This window comes from Grus americana, chromosome 4 (assembly GCF_028858705.1).
Source record: "Grus americana isolate bGruAme1 chromosome 4, bGruAme1.mat, whole genome shotgun sequence".
In the NCBI taxonomy this organism is placed as follows: domain Eukaryota; kingdom Metazoa; phylum Chordata; class Aves; order Gruiformes; family Gruidae; genus Grus; species Grus americana.
Genome location: NC_072855.1, coordinates 57,450,876 through 57,476,197, shown reverse-complemented (window position 1 = coordinate 57,476,197; position 25,322 = coordinate 57,450,876). Strand labels below are relative to the sequence as shown.

General features: G+C 38.8%; 1 protein-coding gene across 1 annotated transcript in view; it reads left to right on the top strand.

Moving 5' to 3' along the window:
• COL25A1 (collagen type XXV alpha 1 chain) overlaps positions 1–25,322 on the top strand; it is a 314,927-nt gene that overhangs the window by 202,732 nt on the left and 86,873 nt on the right. Inside the window, exons 6-7 of the mRNA XM_054824657.1 lie at positions 16,247–16,273; positions 16,439–16,465. Of these exons, the coding sequence (XP_054680632.1) occupies positions 16,247–16,273; positions 16,439–16,465 (54 nt within the window). The remainder of the gene's footprint in view (positions 1–16,246; positions 16,274–16,438; positions 16,466–25,322) is intronic.

Sequence of the window (25,322 nt, the reverse complement as noted above, 5' to 3'; positions counted from 1 at the left end):
AGAAAGCTGTTTCAAATACCATGTAAACTGAGTTTCTTTGTAGAAGAGCAAGTAATAAATTTTTTAATATTTTTGCTGAAACTTAAATTGTGGCTTTTGAGTGACCCCAAAGAATACCTGCTTTTTCTTGTTTAGAATGTAAATATGTATTTAGATTAGCTTGTACCAGAAGGGTTTATTTTCCCAATAAATCTATACAACCATACTGCCCATACATCTCCCATTTAAAATAATGGAAGTATTCATGTTTGTCAAAGAACAGACTTTAGCTATTAGTCTCAAGTTAATTCCGTAAAGAGTGTACTATCTGGGTAGAGAGAGATGGCTTGTTATTTTTAACTTTTTTTGTTGTTTAGAAGTAAAGTTCATGTAAATATTAGAAAACAGTGCAGTTAGTATTATGGTAAAGGAAGACAAAATGGTCCTTTACGAAATCCTGCTGAACTAAAACTATTAACAGCTCTGAATGTGGGGCAGGGTGGTGTTTCGGTGTGACACTGTCTCGGCCAGCCAACTGTTTTCTTCTTTGGGGCAGTACCCTCTCCCTGGCCTATCTCTGGTGCGAGAGACTTTCTCTCCCATGTCAGCATACATGGTCGCTGTCTGTGTGGGACTTTGAGATACAGCAGCCCCACAGATGCTTCTCCCTTCTCTTTGGCAGCCATTCAAATCTGCATTAGAAATGGACAAAATACTAATGATTGATACTTGTTTTCATGAGATTCTTGTTTTCCTGTATGTGAAATGTCTGTGGAAGTGATGTTATTTCAGTCTGAAATTTTCCAGTGTTGTGTGCATGATAAAGGGTTACCATAGCAATTCTGGTGACAAACGTATGCGTGCATCTCTTTCACCATCAAGCTTCAGGGTGTGTGACTGGGGTATTTTTAATTTCTGATGGCGGAGATTCTGATTCATGGTTAGACAGGCTATTACTGGCTGGTGCTGTCAACAGAGCTGGTGGGAACCATTTTAACTTTTAGTTTTCTGGTTTTTGTCAAGGACTGAGAAAAACAGCCAGCGGGACATAGGCCATAGTTTTGAGCTGTTTTGGATGGCAGCAGTGTCCGTGAGAGATTTGTTTGTTACTTCCTAGAGAACATTGTGGCGGTAGTGAGAATCCTAGACCTTAGGAAAAAGTTGAGTATCTGACAGCAGGAAGGATGGAAAGGGGGTTGTGTAAAGAAAATATGGTTTAAGTCTTGCTGAGTTTCCCTTTCAGTTTTGGTAGTCTGGATAGCCGTCGGCATTCCAAGACCTGTTAAATATTCCTCTCAGTTAGCACATTCCGTTCAGTACTGGGATGATCGATAAGGTCAAGTGATCGTGCATGCATTTTGATGGCTTTTTAAGCTATGGGCAAGGCACATAACAGGTCCCATTGACTGATGCTGCAAAGTGGTCTCTACCTGTCAGCCCCTTAGAGCTGGACATACTTCTGTTGCTCTGATCACCGTAAGTTGAGGTGTAAGCTCCATGTTCCTTGTTCCCAGCGGTTTGCCTTTAGGAATGCCTTGAATCTCTCAGCTTCTGTGGAGAGTGGGAGAAGAAGGCAAGAGGTACGCTTATGAAGGACAGAGTCAGCATAAGGCCAGAGAAATAGTTCCTCGCCTGGAGACACGCAGTGCGGTAAAGCTGCCGCTCCTGAGAGAAGCCCCGTGGTTGTATCCAGGCCATCAGCTGTTCAATCTCTCGAGAACGATCTCGTGGGGTGTTTCTCCTTCTAGCAGCTGATACCTTAAGCTCCTTGGTAAACTTCTGATCCTGCTGAAGGATTGCATGACTCAGTTTGAATATGCAAATGCTAGTCTGCGTTTGAGTTACAAGTTGCAGGTCAGATTTTGCTATCAAACTTTAACAATTAGCTTATTAACAAAGAACAGGCACGGTCACTCAAATTTTTGTTTTCTAGGCAAATATGGAGCGATGTTATCTTTGTTTTATATATTTGTGTGTGTGTGTGCACGGTGTCAGATGCCATCAGGCCATTATTTCAGTGTAGGTTATGAAATTCCTTCAATAAATTTTATGCATCTGTTTCTTCTTAATTCCTTATGTAAGACTGTGATTACTTATTTAGAAATCAGAATAGGAGTTAGAAGCTGGTGCAAATTCACAGAGGGGGATGCACCCTATTACTGTGACCTTGCATTTAAAGGGAGCCAAATACCATTTTGCATCTAAAGGTCTGGATTCAGTTTTTTGTTTCTTCTGAAGTGGCTTCACTAGCATGTAAACAGTGCAAAGAGCTACTGCACTGCCCATGTCCTGCCCTAGGTATTCCTGATGGCAGTGGGTGTCGAATACAGTAAAATAGAACCTCCACATCATGCCAAGGCAAGTACTGTAAGTTAAGGAGGAAATGTATTTTCTTGAAAGGGCAACAAACAGTTTGTTGGGCTTTGGTAGAGGAGAACAAGTATTGAAAAGGAATAAATAACAAGTTTATTTGTGTTTCAAAGAAGTTCTTCCTAAGTGAGTTCAGAACATTTGTAATTTTTAAGTTTTCATATACATGCCACACAATTCCTCCCAGCTACTGTCATCAAGTCCAAACTAATAAGTTATACCTGTGTAAATGAAAATAAGATTAGGCTTAGCCTGAGAGTTTGGGCTCATATACAGCAATTGAAATAGATTAATGTAGTGTCTTTTAAAAAATAATTACTCTCATCTAATGGCCAGATAGACATAGAAAGACAGCCAAACACAGTAGGTAAAAGCCTGTTTCTTACTTATATCTGTACCAATAACAAGCCAAATATGTGATCTCATTGCTGCTAATAGCATTTTACTATCGATTTCGAGATCAGAATTAATTTTAACTGAGGGTATCACATAAATAAACAAGCTTGTACTAAGTCTTACATGTATTTAGTAATAGAATTCCTGAACATTATTGAAATGGTGTGATCTCTTTAGGAAACAGCTCATATTGACTTGTGAACGTGAAGTAACAAAAGCCATCATAATGGCTTTTCATTTTACGTTTGTTGCCAAATAAGAAGCAAGGATCTAGCTCTTGTCTCCCATCAGTTTTATAACCATATAGCTCAGTCAGTTTGAATGGCATTGGAGAATGTAGGAGGAGAAATCATGCTCAAAACATCTTGTCTGATGTGTACATAAATGTTTATGACACAGAAGTTGCAAGAAATGTATCTTCCCAGAAGGCGTTAATGTATTTGTTTTAAAGTCTGTTGCTTTCTCAGCTTTGTGTGTAATAAAGCAGAAGTTAATTTTGTTAAAAGGAACTGATAACAACAGTAAGTGCTTTTAAAATACAAACCACTTCAGTTTTCCCTGGTAGACTTACGTACGTGTGTAAACCAGGATAGCTGTGAATGTTGAATGCCTTTTCAGCTAAGCAGATGGCATTAGTGCAAATAAGAGGATTCTTTGCTTTGTGAAGAAGAGAGCATGGAACTGGAGATCCAGGGGCAAATTATGCCACGCTATCAATTGTACCAAGGCTAAGGAAGCACCGCATACGATTTAAAAAGGCCAGGGGGAGTAAGTTCCAGGCATCAACAAGGAAAATTCTTGTAGCATCGGATATTGTGCTCTGCTTCCAGCGTGGTTTTCTACTTGTCTTTTTCTACCCTTTTGCCAGGATTTGTGAAGAGCCTCTAATGGCAGATTAATGGCTTTGCTACAGTACCCTCCTAAGTGAACTTACCTAGGGATAATCAGACTTGTTAGAGCTCTGTTCATCCAATGTCAGATGGCCACAGCGGAGGTCAGGCTCCTACCCCAACTGTGATGCCGTGTTCTTTTACCTACTCTGATAGGCGCGCTTTTGAGTTACAATTTCAGCAACTATCTCTGGAAACCTTGTGCTGAAATAGCAAGGTGTTCAAATGTTCCACGGCATTTCCTGGAACTGAAAAGTTATTTCAGATTTGTTTACCTGTTTCAGAAAAGTGTTAGATTTGAAATCTGTTAATTTAACAATTACCCATTCAAACTAGGTTTTCATTTTCTACAAACATGAAAATAAGAATATACATTGTACAGAATTCTGTGGAAAGGGCTCTTCATGCAAGGTAATGTCAGCTCTGGATGTCCTCACAAAATAGGTTCTGTTGTTAGGAAGGCGGCTTCTTTTACTAAACCTGATCTCCCTCCAGAGTAGCTGTATGCAATAGATGAAGAAAGCTTGGAAAATGGACTCTTGGTTTAAGTTGTTTGGCCCAAAACTTTTAGAAGTTGATCCCCTCATTTCGTAGTTCACATAGTGACCATTTATGGTACTGTTACTCTGAAAAGCCAAATCCTAGAATTAAAAAAAAATATCTAAAACTAATATATAAAACTCTAAAAGAAAACATGGATAGCTTTCTATTTGTAGGGTGTTGCCAACTTTTCTTTATGGTGGCATCATTAATTTCTGAAAAGAATTGGTTTTGTTTTAATAAAATAAACATGAAGGTCTGATTCACTCGTTACATATGCTAGCATAAAAGTTAGGGGGGAATCACGCATTAGCATTCCACCTATTCATCTAGATGTTGCAGCTGTCACCAGGGCATACTAGATCTTCTAGCAGCAAGTGAAGAATTGTGAAGCAAAAATTACTTTAATCCTTAATCTGGTATAACATTGCTTAGCTCAGCGCAGTACATATGAGTACAAAAAAAGCAACGGCAAGCTTAGTACTGTGGTTCCATTATGAGATGTACAAAGAGTTGTCAAAATATAATTAAGAACTCTGAAATATTTCTTGTATTCCTAAATCATTTCTTTATCAAATGACCTTTGTATTTCCTTCGTCCTATTCTACAGATGGCAGAAATACACTAGTGTGTTCTGTCTTTTATTAGGAATTATGTCAAAGCAAAGTATTGCACTGTGTTCAAGAATATTATATAGTATTTTACTATTCTGCTGCACATGTTTTTAATTTGATATTAAACTCCTACTGGCTTATTGTTTTTACTGATCCTCATGCTGTATTTCAGCTTTGAATTCCAGTTGAATTTGTTGCAGATCCCAGTAGTTTCATTAGCTTTAAAAAAAATAAAAATGAAATGAAGAGTTATAAAAACGTGCATTTCATCAAGGTTATGGTGACTTAAAGATAACACTGTGATATCTAAGACCTTAGTCTTTCACAAGGTTTTCAAAATATGAGTTTCCTTGATCACCCATTATCAGTCCCGAGTCCTGGTGACTTTCTCTGCTGGAAGCTTGCAAGTCTGCGAACCAGGGCAAACCTGGGAGCTCTGGATCTCAGACTGCCCGATGGAAGCTTCAAAAAAGTGTATTTTCCATTATAAAGTGATACTTCTGCCCATTGAAATTTGACTTCAAGCAACCTTAGATGTTAGCAGAAATGCTTCAGTTTCTTTATATTGAATTCATGCTGGTGTGAAGAGCTGTGATGATGTGCTATTCTTTCCTGTAAGTATGAGTCAACTTTGGAGGAGAGAAAGAAGAAAAAAAGTAGAAAACACAGCAATTCCTTTCATTGTGGAGTGTTTTGTGTACAGCCAGTGATGTTATTAATAAGCATGGCATGGAAGTTGCCATTCTGTTTGTGAGCTTTAATCCAGAATTCTATGGTAGAAAAATGCTTTGGCTGTCCCTGCAATAGCGTAGAGGTTCCTAATAATATTTTTTGCTGAGATCCATGAGTAACATTCAAGAGTTGTGAGCAGTTGAGAAGCATGTAAGGCAATCATGTATTTTCAGAAATACAATTCAGTTATATTGCACGGTTATATATGTCTGTTAGTGATCATTTGCCAAAAAGTATGAATATCCATTTAAGTATACATGTACATATGTGTGTAATTTCCCCTGAAGATGTTCTGAATTTTGTAGACCAAACTATTAGACTTGAGGAGAAAACTGTTTTGTTTTTAATAAACTTTATGTTGTCTTAAATTGCTTCCTGTATAAAGAAAGATGTTGCCAGCCTTAAAGATTACAAAAATATCTTCAGTCATCTCACTTTATATATATATATGCCTATGTATAAAAGTATGCGTATGTTTGTAGTTGATATACACATTCCTTTGCATTTATTCAGTGTTTCAGCACAAACTTTACAAATCTGAACAATTCTCACAATAGCTCTATGAAGTATGTCATTGTGGTTTTCCTCTGTTGTAGATAAGGAAATTGCAGAAGATGAAAGAAAGGCTTAATTCTTCTGCTCACACTTGTTTGTCTTATTTTAATACATATTTTATATGCTATTTTTATGCACTTTTATTTCTATATACCCATTGACTCAGAATAAATTAGTCTGTGATTAAGGGTTGACACATCCCCATTAAGACTAGGTTTATGATTTAGAGCATCGAGTCTTTGCCTCTTTTAGCAATGAGTTGTAGCTGGGATAGTTTGGAGATGTCTGCAGTAACCTAGTGCTTACAGGTGGCCTCAGATGCATTCGTGTAGCTTTTAGCGTTACATCTGTCAGGCAGTTCTTGTAAAAAGGCTTGTTTGGGTGCAGGTGGAGCCTGGCACGCACAGGAACTATTTAAGGGACTACAGGACGTGCAAGGAGGGGATAGAAAAGAGAGGATAAGATCCTCAGAGAAATCTATACTGGTATTTCGCTAAAACACATTTTTCTCAAGCATTAGCATATCCTCAGGTTAAAAATGTTACTTAGGTTGTGAAATAATTTCATTGCTCTTAAGCTGTGGAGGTTATACTGCAGTCTCAGAAGCCTTTCTATCCCTTGGGCTATATTTTACATGGCTATGGCTTTATACTAGTATTTTACTGCTGTTTTCTTTTAACCACTCATTATTTAAGTAATCTAGCACAGCACTTCTTTTACAATAACATTTTATTGTAGAGTTTGTAGACAACACTAAAAGAATATCTAAATCTTTCTTTGTCATTCTGTTACCTTAAATGAGCAAATGTATCCTGTACTGAGTAGTAAAGTTTGGAAAAGAAAAAACTCTGTGTACACAGTGACGTGCCTTTGAAATACTGGATGAAACTCAAGGCATCGCTACTGGAACAGGTATGGACTCACTGCAGTAAATGGAAGAACAGAATTGACCTCCCCTATTTAAAAGTCTATGTTAAAATCCATTTGCTGAAATTAAGTTTAGTGTTAAAATACAGCAAATGTATGTTGGCCGCAAAACCTTGTTTGTATATGAGTATCCAGTTTTGCTCATTTACACAAGTTCAGCCTTTATTATTTTAATTGATATGATAGCAGGTACGAGCCAAAATTATTCAAAAAGGGTACTGGGCTTTTAGTAGCGGATTCTTTGAAATTAATCTTAGTGCTGTCAATAATGAATTTTGTTGGGGTTTCTTTTTAAATGTCTTCCGAAGAGAGAAATGGGGAAGCGGGAGAATCTATGAAAACAGAATGAAATGGATATGGGTCACAACAATCAAGTTGTTTGGGTTTGTTTTGATTTTTTTCCTTGAATTGGTTTACTTTTATTTCACTAGCTGCCGTGTTCTAAACCTAGTCCTTATTTCAAGTACATGAACACAGAGTTTTTCAGGTATTTCAGTCATTTTTTTCTGTGTGGTTATGATTATTTTGTAGAGCTGTACCCTATGCAGCATCTGTTAAGGAAGTACATAAATCTTGATCCAGTTGCCGGTCAAAGGAGGATCTGCCTGGCAGATATTTGCATGCTGTTTCCCTACACACCAGTAATGGAAACAGTAAAGTTTGGAAGATCCAGAAGGCTAGGGGGCTTGGAAGACATATTTCAATGACCACAGGTACTCCTCTTGTAGGTAGTGACTGGCAGTGGCTGATCTCCATTGCTCTGAAACTCACCCCTTCCCTCGCTTTCTTCCTTCGTCTGTTTTCTTCAAAACGCTTGAAGTCCAGCCTGTCATCCTCATCAAAAAGGTTCTTTTAAGTCAAACGAAAACCATCAAATGGCCAAAGGACACTGTAATTTCAGCTGAATTATCTATCTGGCCACTAAGCAATCAAGGAAGCACCAGAGGTCTTTGAATTACAGAAGCTACTGTTCACGTTGTAGGTAAAACTGACTGAAACATTAGAATGTGAACTACTGTTTCTGAAAATAACAGGAAGTTGTTAGCTCCCAGTGAGGAGCTGTTTTCTTACTAAGCTTCTAGGAATAAATGAAAGAGCTGGCCTATGGATAAAAATCTACCAAAGGAAGTATAAAAAATATTTAATGGTGTATTTTTTATCTGAAAAATCTGGAAAAAGGATTTAATGAGTTTGATTGGCAGGAGGTGTAATTTTTTTCTGTTCAATTTCTATTGTGTCGGGAAAGAAAGCCAGAATGTACTTCCATGATCCCTGCAGTTTTATAAGCCCTAAATTCCACTGGACTATATTGGTCATCCTTTTAAGTATTTTTCTTTTTCTTTTTTTTTTTTTTAATTATTGTTTTCTTACGTTTTCCTTTGGTTTTGGAGTATATTAATTGCTTCCATAAAGTAGAATGTTTTGATCAGATTAAAGGCATCAATACCTAATGCATTTGCTTAGACCAGGGGCCCCGAAGGATATCAGGCTTTTTGAGCAAAATAGCTCTCTATTTGTACAGTCTGCTGGTTGGTCGCTCACTGGTACAGTCCTCACTGCCGAGTGCAGAAAACTCCTCTGAAGTGGTCCTATGACATTGTTATTCTAATAAACGGGGATAAGCGGGAGGTTAGGCAGTGCTAGTTATTTTTTCTCCTTTGTTTCATATCTCTCTTAATATTCAGTGCAAAATAAAAGATGTGAAGTCTGGGGCAATAAAAACTATTTAGAGCTATAACTTCTTTCCCGCTTCAGTAGTTTGACACAACAATAAATGCAGCTCTTCTGAGGGAAAGGTGAAGCAATCTACCTTGAAAACTCTTTGCACTCTAATTCTTTTTATTGTAAATTATGAAAACAGCCTTTCATTCTTCTTTGTCTTCTGTCCCCTAAACATGCTTTTTTATAGTTGTTTAATTCCTTGGTCCTTGAATTTCCGTGGCATCATTTCTGTTGACTGCAGTGAATATTTATTAATGAGAGTACAAGACTCTAGTCTGCTGCACTTTATCTTCCTATTGAATCTTAAAAACTATTGAATCTTATCAAGAAGCCCATGACTTATAATATTTTCATGTATTGATAGCAGACTCCTTTTTGCCTCTTCCATAGCTACCATGATACATATTAATTTTTCTGTCACTTCTGACATAAGCACTCAACTACTGAGTGAATGCTGATATAGAAATGCAGTCCTGTTTTTAAATTCCACCACCAGCATGCTTACATATGTCAAGACAAACACATGCACACAGGTATATTCCTATTGGAGAGGATATAACAGGGATACAAAAATAATCTGCTGCATAGTAGTCTAGTATAGGATGGCGTGGGGCTCCAAGTGTCTATTCTCAATGCAGCGAAAGGAAGAGGAGGAGGAAGCAGGGAGCCTCTGTGAAGGTAAAGGAGTCCAGAAAAGCCTACCTGAGATACTGGATGATGAGGGGTTAATCTCGGTCATACTATAAGAAGATAGCAGGTGATGCTTTTTCAAGTCCCCTGTGGATGTGTAATGAGACAGGGATCTGCTACAGGATTGGTGGAAGAGTAGGAAGCCTGAACCAGTCTGTATCACAAACATGTCTCATTTTTGAATGTTTTATATTGAACACTGAAGCTGGTATTTTTGTTGTTCTGTCATTAAAAAATATTTTTAAAAACACGGATTCAACTCCAAAAACCTCAGTCCTGTGACTGGTTTGGAAATAACAAATGTAACAGTAATAGTAGAAAAACTCACTGTTCAATCTGGTTTAGGAATTTTGATTCTGTAGGTCTCGCATCGGTTGTGTTTTCAAATGACTTCCTGCAGTTCTGACCACCAGCCAAAAATGTTGTCTTTTTGATGTAAACCAAGATTATGCGTTTGTATCTTCCTGGCACCTATGCTGTTATTGAAAACAGAAACTCTGGATGTTTTTTTATAAAATGAGAGACTTAGCAATATTAGATTTTCTCATCTGTTTTTATGTGCTGTTCTACAAGTGTAGTAGAGTGAAATTTCCTTTGTGGTGTTTTTTTTTAAGGTATTGCATCAAAATTGTAATATCATCAGTAAACTTCTGCTTACCTAGCAAGTAGGAGAATAGGAAGGTGCACTGTGGACAAGGCAATGTGGGCTTATACTCAGGAAATGTGTGTATTACAGTGCATTGAGCAGTAAGTGGTAGTCAGGAGGCTCTTGACTTTACCAGAAGCCATTTTCTTCCCTTTAATAATGTGACAGGTTATGCTGTCTCCGTATCTTTGGTCTTACTGGCATGTACGGCAGCTACTCAATTCACGAGAAACTTAACAGTTGATTCAGATTGTAATGTTTGCATAAATTAATTTATGGGAACAGTTAAGCCGATCCTTGATTTTTCATGCTCAGGCAATGGGTACATCGTCATATACTCTCTGTACTGCGCAATCTTTATAGGACTATTTGTATTGAGATTTGTAGGTTTTCAAAGAAAAGCATCATGTCTGTCTGTAGAAGGGTAGAAAAAGGGGGGTGGGGGCGAAGAGGACAGCTTTATCGATTAATCAAAGAAAGCAACTATGTCAGAGAAAGGAAGAGACGACGTCTAGCAAGTCATTGCTCGGGACACCGAGCCTTATGCTTCTTCCTGGGGACTCAGCGAGTCAGTCAGCAGTGACCCCTGTGCAGCTTGTGAAGAAATGAAGATACGTGTGTAAACTGTAGTCTAAATCTTTCTTGACGCATTTTGGGTAGATCGTGTTCTCCTGCCTGCAGTTTATGAACTTGTCTGATTTATGTATTGGCATAAATCACTGACTGCTGAATGCGGTTGTATGAATTTACAGCAGGATTCACTTACAATTGACTTGTTGATATGAATGTTAACTGAGCTGTTTATCTAGTTTGTTTTATATATATCAATTTTACATTTCTCAGGTTGCACCCATTTACATAATGTTTATTAAGTCAGACACAGTTATTGTGTCAAATATTCAGGTTTCCTTTTCTCTGCCTTGGAATACTGTAACAAAAACTTAAGAATGTAAGGGGAGCAAAGGAAAGATTGGTAAGAGTCTGTTGGTGGTGGGTTGCTTTTCTTCTTTAAAGTTTTCACCATAAGTCAGCATATTCCAGGGGAAGAATAAAATATGTAAAAGAGAAAGGTATATAATTTCAGTGGTAGAAGCTGTTGAGATTCACTGGAAATTCTTGTGAGCACTTGTAAAATTGATGCAAGGCGAGATGTTGGCATTGCAAACTAATGTATGTAAACACTGGCTGCAAACGTAGCCAAGTTTAGCAAATACCAAACCCACATTGCTCAGTATTCAGGGCTTGCATAGTGGACACAAGACTAAAATGAGTATAGGAACTTTCAAATAGTATTGTATTTCATAATACTCTGTGTAACTTCTTCTCTTACGATTCAGCGTCTCTGATCCCAATATTTTGCAGCAACTGTAGGTTAGACTGGGGAGTGTTGCTCCAGTCAGGAGCTTGTAATTTGTGAAGGTCATGAGCCAAATTTCAAAGAAAGAAAAAGTTTTACTGAATATTTTGTTGTTATGTGCTGAAACCACCTTTTACCCTCAAAATAAACTGCAGGAATTGAATTAATTTAGGCAATGTCGCTTAGTTGTGAAAGCATGATTAAATGAAGTTGGCGAATGGCTTTCCTTTTTGAATTTGTCTAGATGACATTGGACTGTCTGGTTCGCTTTTCTTCTCGTCTCCGCAAGGCCACTATTCCCTTACGCTGCCAGTTACACTCTTCTTGTGGGTGCTGTAGCTGCGAGTAGGGATGAATGCATTGTGTGCCGTTTCATCCCAAACGGAAATGAAGGCTGAATCTTGCAAGCTACATTCAGTCCTCTAGCTGCCAGGTTGCCTCAGCCTATGGCTGTTGTGGTTGAAATGTAGGAAAGCACTGACTGTGTCTGAAAAGTTACTACTACCTGTGTCTTCTGCGGTAGCTCTGTCTGATGGGAGCTGCTGAGTTTAACATCTCAGGTTCCTTAGGACCCTTGAAGGCAGATGACCCCACCAGGACTGTCATAGCACAACTGATTCTGCTTGGTTGGTTGTTGCCAGCTTGCGCTTTTTGCAGTGGCCTCATACGGGTTATATCTAGCAGTCACTAAAAGTCTGGATTCTTCCGCCCTGACTTTGGAGCTTTCTATAGAACCTAGAAACATTGCTGTTTCTCTGAACCCCTTCCTGAGAACCCCGTACTATTTTCAGTTCTACTTTCCCCTCAATGCTTGGAGCCTTTCTGGTGAAGTCATGGTAGAACTGCCTGCATTATGGTTAAAGGCAGATCTATAGCAATAGGAATATGGAGAGAATACGTCTGTAAGAGAATTCAGATAATTTTGACTGTTTGTGAAACCAATATAAATCAAATACTGGCTTTTTAAGAGGTCCTCTGAATGTAACTGTTGCAAAACTATGAAGGTGGCAATGGCCGCAATGGTGGAATACAAAATTAACATCTTTCGGGGAATGAATTTTAAAATTCCAGCTGTGTGAAAAATCATGCTGATCACACTCAGTTAACCGTAAGGGGAATGTTGTCTGAATGAAGACCACAAGGATTGGTCTCATGTTCTCTAGCACTGTGTTCTCTTGCCCTTCTCTTCCTTGTACACATATTTATAATAATGTAAAGATTTCATCAGAGAATGGAAATGGTATTTTCATAGCCAGAAAAAAAAAAGGTCACCTGCCAGTAATCCTGAACGTGGCTGTTGAATGGATTTGACCCTGATTTCAGCTTTGCTCTTGGCTGGCAGGTGCCTGGAGGCCTTTCAGTCTGCTTTAGAAGACTTTGTTTTAAAAACAGTAGTATTTGTCGCCTAATTATGAATGCAGATTTTGCATGTGTTTGTGATTTACAAGGCCTTGCTTATGTGAAACATGCTATAAACTCTCCTTGGAAATGTATAGTAGTCTGGAGTAGATAATTACACTTTGAGAAAAGAGCCTCTGTTTCCAGTGAAAACACTGTAAAGTTATTTCAGAAATGCTCTGACCTCAGACGTTTCATATAACTTACACAAAATGCTTTCACATTTGTGCAGCAGCTAGTGGCTCGATCTCTGCCGTCTCATAAATGAAAGCACAGAAGTCTCCCTGGGAAAAAAGCAGGATGTCTATGCTGTGGCCTACAAAGCTAGTGTTATTTTACTCACTCTGTTCTTTGTGTCTATACCCTTAAACAGAAGAAACCTTGCCCTCCTTTAAACAAATCTGTCTGCTAATCACACCCCACCCCCGCAAACCCAACTTTCCCTCAGATTTTTCTTCCTCCCTGCCTCCACTCAGTGTATGCACACTAATAAATTCTGCAGTAAAAACCTTGGGAGAATTTCTCGGCACAAATGGAAAGAAGATGTCAAAGGCTGAGGATAGGAATTTTCTTTTTTTAAGTTGCAAAACCAGTAGAGAACAATTGAAACAATGGGGGAAGAGGCAGAGATGGGTGAACAAGCCATGAAAGAATTGCATTAATTTTCTTTTGATGAAACCCCACTAGTTCGCTAGCATCCAAAAGAGCTATTTTTGTTTGCAATTGTTTGTTTGTTTTTCAAGATGCTTGGTGGAAAGCAAAAGCGTTGCAAATACAAGTGCAGAGACTTGTGAGAATGTTCACACCAGAAATGCTCTTGTGGCCTTTTGAAAAGCTGTTTTTAACTTCTGGTACAATAAAGTTGTCGGATATTGATGAATACTTTGTATGAAAAATGTGTGTGCTGGAAGGATGACTTAATAGAAACAATGGTGCGTGGCACTCAGGGAGAGCAAACGCCAAGCAGTCATAGTTGCTGGTTTTGCCCAATAGAGAGCGATGAAAAAAAAATACAACAGCTGGATTTCTGAATGTGATGTGGACAGGTAATTTGCAGAAAACCCTGCACAGAAAAAGGAGAACAAAATTCAGTTGAGTTATGTGATGCAGGCTTATTAAGAATCATGTTTGTGTGTGAATCGTGCTTTCAGAGAACTCTTAACAGGAAAATCTGCAGGGGACAGTCAGGTGGAGACAGCTGAGCATATTGCCAGCAGTTGTACCAGCTCTGGTAACCCCGCAGATCTGCTGGCTGAACCTCTCGTGCGAGCACGCTCTAGCTTGTTTCTGTTCCCATGAGCCAGCTTAGTTCAGGGAGCTGATGCAGTCTCTGATGTCGTAGTTTGTACCAACTGGCAGAGCTGCAGTGGGCACGCCTCAGAAAAGTTGTGAGCCAAACCCCATCAGAAGCAGGGCTGCCCTTGGGCGTAAGAATGGCATTGAGCATCTGGATGAAGGCAGTAACAACCCCCACAATCGCGGCATGATCCGAAAGCCAACATCTGTCTGCAGTCTTGGTCACGTCATGTTATCTATAATTTCACGCCTACAGCCCAAGAAATAGGATTCTGACTGTAGCAGATAGGGGTCATGTTATTTGCAGTTTGCGGCCAGTAGGATATTCGGAGCCAGCAATGGTTTGATAATTCAAGGAGATAGAACACGTGAGCCCAGCCCTTCGCTTGTGCTCAGCGTTCACTGTAAAAAAGGCAGTTAACAGCCAGCATTGAATGATTTTAGTTATTCCCATTCTGCAATTACTGTGTTACTGCTGGTTTGAGTTTGCGAATTTGCAAGCTCGATGGCATGTATGTGTATGTTTTAAAGTGGGCTCTGCTGTAATGTCACCCTCAAGTAAGTATACGTGGAGTCTGTAGCTAACAGTAGACAAGGCTGCATGTAGTTTCCCGTGTACGTACATACGAACATATGCACTGGAAAGGGGCAGTAAGGGATAAAGTGTGAAAAAAAAATAGATGGAGAGACCTTAAAGGTGCAGCAAGGTTGTATCCATTCATTAAGTCATTTTGTTTAATTTGTTTTTAAAGAGGACAAGTTCTTGCAGGGCAACACAAAGTAGACAGGGGTCGTAGTTAATTGAGCAGACTGTTTCCGCTCAGCTTGCAGTGAGCTCTGTCCTTCCTAAAGGAGACATGGGGAGGTCAGGTAGCAGACTTGTTTCTATGTGCTCTGCAGCAGACAGAAGAAACGGCAGGCTGTGGAAGGAGAGACATATGCTTTAAACTCCTTGAAAGATTTAGCAGCAGATGCTCTTCTCTGGCATGCATCTGAAGCCCTTAAAAATAAGCAGAAAATTGGCTACAACAGGGATTCTCAAAGACTTGCATGTGGTTGATCACATCTTTAATACAGAGCAGACTGACCTTCCTTCCGTGTGCATTTATGTGAGCCACGTGAATTTTTTTTTTTTTTACGTGTAAATTCTGAAACGGTCCAAACGTGCTCAGCTCAGGAAGGTTGCACTTGGTTATTTCTAGTTATGTTGCTGGTGGCAACCTTTTCTTGTGCTACGTGCCCGTGTGCACGCATGTACGCACTCTCTCATAACAGCGGACCCTGATAGCTTGGATGTCTCCTTCTCTGTTTCCAGCTGCTTTGATATGTACCTCGGATCCTTCTTTGTAATGAAACACCTGGGCATCTTTCAGAAAGCTGGAGGTAAAGTCTGCACTGTTTAAGCAGCCAGTTCTCCGCAGACTGCTAGTAATTTTATTCACAAGACACTAACCTGAAAACTAGTGTTTTAGAAACCTGCTGGTAGCTTTTGGGAAGGTGCTCAATAAAAATGGAATAGGAAAGGACCTCACTGTTTTGTGATTCTGTCACCTTACTGTTTGTCTGGTGGTAAGTAACAATAAATATTACTTCTGCAAAATCATGTTATACGAAGAGCTCATTTTAGGTAAAAAAGCACGCTTGAGACTAAACATCAACTTCAGCATTGCCAAAGATAGGAATGAAAACACTTCTTTTACATTCCCTCCTCCATTTTTCTTTAGCAATCTAAGCCAAGGAGGATGCCAAAATATGTGGCAGATTTACACACCTCTGAATTTATTAGCTGCACTTGCAGAGAAGTTTTACAGTCTTAGAAAACATTTAGTATCTGATAGGAGATAAACTATCATCCCTAACTGAAATCAACGGACTTTTTGTCATTTCAGGCATAGTTTTGCTTGTCTAAGTAGTCTGATTCAAGACATGGGGTGAGCAAAGTATTCAAGAAATAACCGCACAGCGCCTATTATAAATACGGTGAAGAAGCCGTCTCTGTAATAGCCCTGGCACTTGGAGTGAAAAATTATAAGGAAATACATTGTTAGGAAGAAATCGCAGGTTGGCGCAGACATCTTTCTTGCCGTGTCCCAGGACTTCATCAGTAATTCATCTTTGCTTCTGTTTCTTTCAGGGCCCTCCCGGTCCAAAAGGCGAGAAGGTGAGTCGATGTACGGGTGACACTTATGAGGTGAACGGAAAGCCCTCCCAGCATGAACTAAAGAGACCGTTTGTATTGACGCAGTGTAATGTTAGATGATGTAAGAGAGCTGGGTAGCACACAGATGCTGTGTTAAACCTATCATCTCATCTTTCCACTTTGCAGGGAGATCAAGGTGATCAGGGCCCTCGGGTAAGCATCTTAAAAAAAATGTTACACTTCCCCTTGGCTGAGTAGGCAATTAGTCTTTAGTGCAAAACTAAATTAAATACACTGTCTGAGCTAATTATGCTTATTAGCTGCATTTACCCTGCATGTTGAAGTAAGTGTCTGCAGGACAGTAATACTGAACATGACCAGATAGTGTCTGGGAAGATTTGAGTAACAACAGTAAGTAATGCATTAAAATTATACAATTGCCATTATGGGTGGAAGCAGGTTTCACAGTGATTTTGCTCTGCTGTATAAAAGCTGGCTTTCCTAACCAAACCTTTCAGTTTCCCCAGCAATGTTTTCACGCCTTGCATGGGTTCCCACAGTGCAGAGGGCCGGTGGGTTTCTAATAAACGTACTTCTAGATTTCTTGTAAAATGTATCTAGTATTTAATGAATTATAAACAAATATCATGTATGCATGTATTAGCTCTTTTTCCTGACACGTATGTATTTCATATTTTTAATAATAATATTATCACCTCATAAATACATCCAGACAGTTAGACAGAACATGGTTTAGTTGTGGAAACATAAAGGTTCTTTTAATTTTTAAGTATCCTATGTATTTTAACAGAGAAATAGAGGAATACAGGGGTGAAAGTTCAGATGGATTAGCTGTGCCAGTTCATTCTTCTTTACATCTGTGGTTCATTAGAAAACATTTGGTTACATTGTTCTGATGATATAGTGACTCTCTTCGGTTACACATTTATAAATTTTTCCGTAACAGCATGTTCCATGGATTTATTTTTTTTCTGTCAACTACGTTCAATATTTTGAATTTGCAATCTTATTTTATCCTACTATTTTGTTTCATATTATTTAATTCAATTTTACTTTTTGCTGTCAGTTAGATTGTCTAAAGTCACAACATGCTTTTATAGCGGAATTTGGTGGTGTTGCTACCAGTGTTAATTACCTACAGGGTGTCCCGTTATGCCTGGCGATATGACTACACATTATAAAGACAGAGGCCTATTAATGAACAGCTTTAAATATTATTTCAGTTGAAACTCAAAAAGAAGAATTGGAAAACTATTTAACGAAATAAAAAGGAAGTAGAGAGTAACAATGCAAGGAACGTGTTTTTTCTAGGCTAATACACAGACCGAAGGTTCTGAACAATGTAAAAATTTCCTTTTAACTTCTAAGCAAATTTAGTATGTCTCGGAAGCCATGCGGGGCTGTGTATTTTGGCTGGTTGTGTGCTACAGAACCTCCTGGGGAATGTGAGGAGAGAGAGGGCAGAGGAGGAGGAGAGTGGAGCAGTGCCTGTGGCTGAGGAGAGGTTGCTCCGTTCAGAAAGCGTAAGCCAGAGGTCTGTGCATAGGTGCTTCCACTAAGTCACCTTACGTTCGGAAGAACAGTTCAGAACAGGAGAGCAAATTTGACAGAGGTATCAGAGAGGGATACAGTAATAAATAAATATGGAAGAGCAATGTTGTAAGGAGTATTAAATAGCTGAGGATAAGAATCTGGAATTATGAGGGTTGGAGAAGCTTCCAGGGAGAGGTCTGAACACAGAAAAACGAAGTGGTATCTACACAAGAGAATGACGGTGCTGTTTTTTCTCATGGTGGCATAAAATGGGAGAGCAGAGGACAGTTTTGGAGAGCAAGCAAAGGTGCCAGAGCCTCCAGTGGTCTGGAAATCTTGGCAAAATGTTGGAGAGATGTAAGGACTAGAAAGTGGTTAAATGTCTGTGGCTTTCAGTCCGTGAGCTAGAAGTGTTGGCAGTGCCCAATAAGAAGATGCAAGTTTGTTCAGTGTTACCTTGTAGGCAGGACACCTGGAAAGACTGCAGTGGAGTATCTGCTAGACAGAGGCTGTTGTTCCCACCTTGCCAAGACATATCCCCCATGCTGCAGGGCAGTAGAGTCCTCGCTGGACCACACGCATCGCGGTTATCCCTACTTTGTAGTTTTGGTAAATCAGGTGCAGCTAAAAAGCAAAAAGTATCCAACCGAAGGAATTCACGTTTCAGGACATCACAAAGTTGTATCTGCAGCAGCAGCTGGCAAGTGACACTGAATTGCATATCTGAATGTAGAAAAGGAATTGAATAAGGTCAGCAGTAGAGAGGAAGAGGTGGACGATAGCACCTTATGGTGCTGAACCTTCACTGATTGTCTAGTCAATGCATGTTGTAGTAACGTACCTGTTTTTAAGTATATGGGTATAAGGTAATTTGCCCAATCTTGTTGGTTTTCCCTTTATCTTTTTTGTAGTGGGTTTGAATGCGTTTGACAGCAGCTTCTCCTTTTTTGCCTTGTGTATTTCACAAGTAATAACTACTATGAAGCCTCTGACCACGTTATGTTTCATGGTACAGCAGTTATCTCTTCTGATGACTGTCTGCAGGGTGAATCCGCTCAACTTGCTGTGCCAGGGGATTTACAAGATAATTAATGGAAATTATACGTGTAAGCCAGTCATGCACCAAATGACACTAAAGCCATTTAAACCTGGTTGGTTACCTTTGCAGTTTTCCATCACTGCCTATGTAAAATAAATGGGTTTGGAGATAATACTGTACCATGTTATTATAGAGAAATACTGTACCTGAACATGACTGTGGGATGGCATCAACATTTGGATTTGACAGGCAGACAGTTTGCAGACAGATTGGATATAATACCTAAAAGTGATGGACATTTTAAAGCTAATTCATCTTTTACAGATCAGGAGCCTGAAGTTTCTTTGGTTTTATATTTGTACATATTGGTTCGAAAGTAGCATTTAGCTTAGCAAAGATTTTTATTGTTCCAAGTCATTTTTATGACTGAAATTTCAAAATGACCCTTATTCTTTATAAAAGCTGATTTCTTTCCTCCAGGCATTTTCATTAGTAAAAGAAGCCAAAATAAAATGTAAACATTGTCCAGGTCAAGATGAGACCTTAAACTTTTAAAATCCTGCTGAAAAGAAAAATATTTATGAAACAAGAAATTGTTGCTTTCTGTCCCCACCCAAGTTTTCACCTTGGGCTTGAGCCTTTTGAGAGATCCTTCTTTCTGAAATCATTTGAAACAGTAATCAGTTATCTCTTCTTATTCAGAGTCACTGGACATGCTGAGTATATACGGAATTGCTTTGAAGTTCACTTTTTTTATCTTTAGTGAATTAATACACTAGTAGGAACCAGACCCTGCAAATACCGCCCAGATATCAGGCACCTGTATTTTTAGAATAATGAGTCTGATATTTTTTGTCTTTTTTTTTTAAAGAATCTGAGGAGTTTTCTTAGGTATTCAGAAATAATCTGTTGATGAGTCTTCATCATACAGAGATGGCATAAGGGGCTCTAGTTCATAATGCCATGTGGCTTAATCTACTTATGTCCATACTGCCTGTAGAAAATGTGAGCCATGTAGAAATGTGTGACAAAATTCATGCCTGGAGTGTGAGTTTGAGCAGCAGGTTAATATAGCTTTTGGTCACATGAGACCACAGATAAGGTAGTGGTGGATTTATTTAAAAGTCCTGATCTTATTTGAAAAAATGCTTTTTTGATCTCTTTCTCTATTTTTTTAATCAGATCTCTACTCATTACTCTAAAGTTCTGGTACACTAAACATTTAGGTCAAATGCAGAACTAGCTTTCCTCAATACCAGTGTAAGAAACAGTCACGTTAATAAATCTTTTGGATGCTTTTCTTTTTGGAGAGGATATGGCTTCGTGACATGTCCACGGAGATTTGCATTACTGTACTGAGCCATGACAAAATTAAAAATGATGGGCTTTAGCCTGTGGACTATTAGAATAAATTCTGATGTCAGTCCACTGCTCAGTTCCAGTTGCTCAGCTCTACTCCAATTTAAAAAAAGCCTTTGAAGATTTCATAATGGTAGGATTGCAAAGGATATATTGTCCAAGTAAAGATTGTGCCCTGATTACTGGAAATAGATTGTCAGAGGTGAATGTCTGGGAATGGAACAGCTAGTACTGAGTGTCTTAATCAGTCTGTTCTCATCCTTCTGTAAATGACATAATAAATATCTTCTGTCCTTTAGTTCAGATGCATGAGAGGTTCCTTGCTTATCAGGTCTAGAAATCACCAGCAAGCAGCTGCCTTTAAATTGGTTTATGTTTAGGTACAATGAGAAACCACCCAGAAGCCATACTTAAGTATTTCCACAAAATTATTTTCTCCTTTTGGTATGTTTAAGTAAATTTTTGTAGCAGCTGGGTCTGCACAGAACTGATAACATCTCTGAAATATCTTCAGCAGAAGAGATTAAGTTCTAGAAAAGAAAGGTACTCAGAAGTTTATTGACTTGACAATTCAAAAGATTTCTTGTGTACTGTTAAAACAGTTAGGTTCAGGTAGTGATATAATGTTCTTTCCTATTTAACCCTTTCCTCTTTCCTGCTGACTTTTAATATGTTTGCTACTTATTTGCTGCCCACTACACAGAAATCATTGTTTTATGACAGAAATTTTGCAGGCTCCACTCTTCTGTGCTGGCAAGCTATCTAAAAATTATCTATTATTTCTGTATTATTATAAGTTAATATGTTTCTAAGGAACGTATAATAAATATTTTGAGCCTTTTCCTCTTCCTACTGACAATAAATGGAAAACCTATATTCATGTCCTTAGAATCAGTACCTCGTTCGTAAATAAGAAAATACTAGTTACTGAGTGATGATTAAACCATGATCAATAACTTATCACCCTCTTTTAAAGCCATCTTATTTTGTATTATGTTTCATTCAAAGGTTGGCACATTTCTTTTTAGGAAGGAACAGGGTTGCTTCAGAAAATAGATAGTAGTGTATAAATTAATCTGATTTCTTGCCTTCACCAAAAGCAAAACTCCATTTTTTGGAGGCATTGCTAACTGTAGAAAGTGTAGGTAAATCAATGATGTAATAGGAAGCTTTGTTCCCAAATGGTGCATGCTGCTAATTTTTATCCTCATTCAACATCTTGTAAAAGCAAAAAAGTATAGTATTATATAGTCTATTATGTTAATTAAATATAATTTTACATAACTTAAACATATTCTGTGAATTTCTTCCAGGACTGGCCTTGATGATGTTTGATTATATCCTACTAAAGTTCCTCTTAATTTCTTCTATAAATACTGCTCATGAATTTTATCTGCGTTAATAGAAGGACTGTGTAGCTTTCATTAGCATAAATTAGCTTTGTCCCCAGCTTTTTCTTTTCTGATTAAATACCCTTTGGTTTCATTTATATGAGTATACAGTCAAAAGCTGCAGCAGAGGTGGTGATATAGTGATGGTACTCCCTTAAATGATATTCTTATGTGTATATAAAAGCATATTTTCTGGTTTACTATGTGTTACTTCAAACATACAGTACAAACAAAGTACTACTTTAAATTAATACTTTACCAGTGTGACTACCCACATAGTTGTTTCTTCTGTTATTAATTGTCCTGTGTAAAGTAAATTATAGTTCAAGTTGTAAACTGTATCTAACCACTGCTTCAAACTATACTCTTAGCGTGCCACAATAAGGCGGCTAAAAGAAGTTCATGGTTCCTTCTGTTAACATAGCTTTCACTGAAGCAGCATCATCGAGAAGACTGCCGGACATCTGGTTTAATGCCAATTTGTCTGTAAGCAGTTAATTTAACTTCTGAGACTTTGTTTCCTTATCTGCCAGAAGGCAACAGGGGTATTTACCTGCTCCACTCCTGGGACTAATTATCTGTTCTACTCCACTAGTATTAGGCTGTTGTGGCTCCCCTGGTTTCCATTAAGCTGAAACTAGGGTAACAAATTGGAGCACGGTAACTTGGAGCTCTGTAACTAGAAGAGTTTAGGAAAGAGCTCAGATTGTGCTGGCTGCCAACTTTGTCTGAAGCATTGGGACGTTCAGACTTGAGATGTGCCTCCTTTCAGAGTTCACAGGAGCGTCCTTTTGGCCGTGGATGACTCTCCAGGGCCAAGCTATGCCTTTGATGTTCGGCTCCTGAGGTTCCCCTGGGGAATGCAGAACAGCTGTGACACTCCAGAGAGAGTGCCACATACCTATTCCCAAGATGAGGATGTTGTCATTCCTGTCTTAAGAGCTAGGCGGTGCGTGTCTTCACTCACCACCAGTTGGTTTGCATCTTGCCCCTTTTTAGTAATGCCAGAGGAATGGTGAGGAAGGAAGTCTCTGTACATCCTGTTCCTTTTTCCACAGCCCTGTCCTGTGACTGAGAAAACGTCATGTTGTTGTTTTATCTCAAACTGCAGCTGTCACGCAAAAGTGGTGCAATACTGAACACTTGCATTAGACCAATTTGATCAAAAACAACTCTTCAAAAATATTTCATCCAGTCCTAATAAATATCATAGAACTGGCTTGAACCACTTACCTGCGTCGCATAATTGCAATGGGTATAAAATTTGAAGAGCAACATAAGCCAGGAGACAAGATTTTTGCTGTGAGAACCAACTTGGTTTTGGGGAGGACCAACCCAGCTTGAAGTTAACTGGATGCCTACCACCACTTTCAGTGAGAGTAGTAGGTTTGCCTCCAGGAAGGATATTTTGTGTAGCTCAGATGGTGATCACTCATCAGAACTCGTAACTGGGTTGTGTGGAAAAGATATTTGCCTCACTGAAAATTCATCTAATACTAGGACCAAAATAGAGAAGTACTGGCTTTTTCCAGTTTTGTTCATTTTGAGTGCAGTGTCAGGTAGAGTTCACTATGAAAACACAGAGGTCATTATAGAAAATAACACTTTTATAGTGATCCGTTTGTGCTAGCTCTTAAACATTACATTTTTATTGTTTTAATACAAAGTCTGAATCGTTACATAATGTATTCAAATTAAAACTCTTTGCTGAACGATTGCCTAAGTGTAAAGAAATTCCTGGATCCTTGTCTTGTTGTGGTGCACTGTTTTAGTTAGCAGATTTGCTGATGGAGAAAGCAGCAGTTATGATAAAAGGGATTATATAAAAGAGCTCCCGCTGAGAGTCCGTGGCACTGTACAGGGTGATACCGAACACTGTATTCCCCAGGGCAGGTATAATAATTAGCTGCAGGACTGGCACTCTGTCTGAGGGATTAATTAGAACTGGAGGTGGTGTTGGGGGGAGGTAAAGCAGCCATAAAGAGTGTCAGGATCACTCTGGCCTGAAGCCTGTGTGATTTGATGTGAAATAGCAGCAGCTGGCTGTAACCTTAGGAAGTGCAAGTGAACAGCAGGTGGTAATTCCTGTCTCATTTACCATGTCTTCACAGGAACATGTAACCTTGTGCAGCTTGGGTTTATTGGCAGGTCAGAAGGAAAATCCTAAGGAGGACTGTGACATTTACTATACCAAGCAAATGCAATAGTCAAAATGGAGCGTACGCAGCATAGTGTAAAACCAGTAATGCTGTTGCTTAATGTTATTATACTTGCCATACAGCAAGGTTATGATGACCTTATAATATTGACCTCATGTAGACCAATGCACAAAGCTGAATGTACTGTGAAAATTCTAGGACTGATAGTGGGAATTACATCTTTGAAGGCTGTGATGGATGTAACAGGAGAACTATTTCATCTAAGTAAAAAATCAGACAAAGGGAATGACAGGATGTTCTGGCATCCTTCGTTTTTCTCAGTAGCCATTGTATGGGTCTGAGTAGGCTTTATCTACATTTCCAGGCAGGTAAGCAGGACACTGTGTTATATGGTCACGTGCCTGTTAGCCTCCACCGAGCATCATGTTTTGCTTGGCATTTGGGCAAAAATTGCAGTGAGGCATGCAACAAATGTGCTAATTTAGAAATTGTAACCAGCTAGCATTTCAGGGTGAGCTTGAGTTGCTGTCAGCAGAGGAATTTAGTGGGCCAGTGGTCGCTGTTGATCACTGTAGTGTTTTGTATTCTGTGAAGGCCTCCCAGGGTGTAGAACAAGAGCCCTTCCTATGTGCAGTTCAAGAATCAAACCAAATAAAGAGAAAATTGAGTAACTTTTGAATCCATCGTTGAGAACAGTTTTAGATAGAGAAAAAATAAAACAGATCTAGGGGAATTTGTGGCTATATTTATAGCAGAGTGACAGGAAAGGAAGAGAACTCATTTTGTGGGAAGGATAGCTCTTTTTATGCCTTTTTAGAAGCTCATTGTGTGCCAACATTATCTTTCATGGATGCCAGAAGATGCAATGCCTTCTAAAGCCTCCCACGCATGCAAAAACTATGCACCCATTATAGTTTCTTTGCTGGGTCCCATTTAATATTCCCGTGTTCCTGGCTCTCTCCAAATATGCGTGTTACATGCAGGGAGATGATCCAGGTCCAAGCTGGCATCTCTGTCCATTAGGTCTGAGAATATGTCTGCTTTGGGCAAAGGCAAGAAAGCTTTGTCCTACTTGGGAACAAGCTGAAAGAAGTTACTAAGCTGCCAATGGAAGAATGGGGTTGTCCCCTTTTCTTATGTGTTGTTTATACTGGCAGGAACCTGCAGTACTGATAGCTACTCTTGAACTTGTCTGTGTGGTGTTGGGAAGCAGTGAGAACACTGGGGCTGGACTGTGAAGTGCTCTGTGTAAATGTTTTTGTGTGGAGTTATGCAAAACTTTCAAAATTCTTTCATTTCTTCTGAAGAAAAAAAGAATATTTCATGGCAAACCAGTATATGTTCTGATTAAACTTCTTTCTTAATTAATTCTCAGCTCTGCTTCGTGTTCAAGATGAAATAAATCAAACCTAATATGAATTTTGAGTATCCACTTTTTAAAATGTCACATTACAAATATGCTACTTTTAGAGGTAACTGAAAATTACTGTGCTGTAATCCTAAAGGCTGATGAGTAAAAAATGAAGTTGTTAAAAGATTTTCTGTTCATCCCTTTTTTTAATAAATGA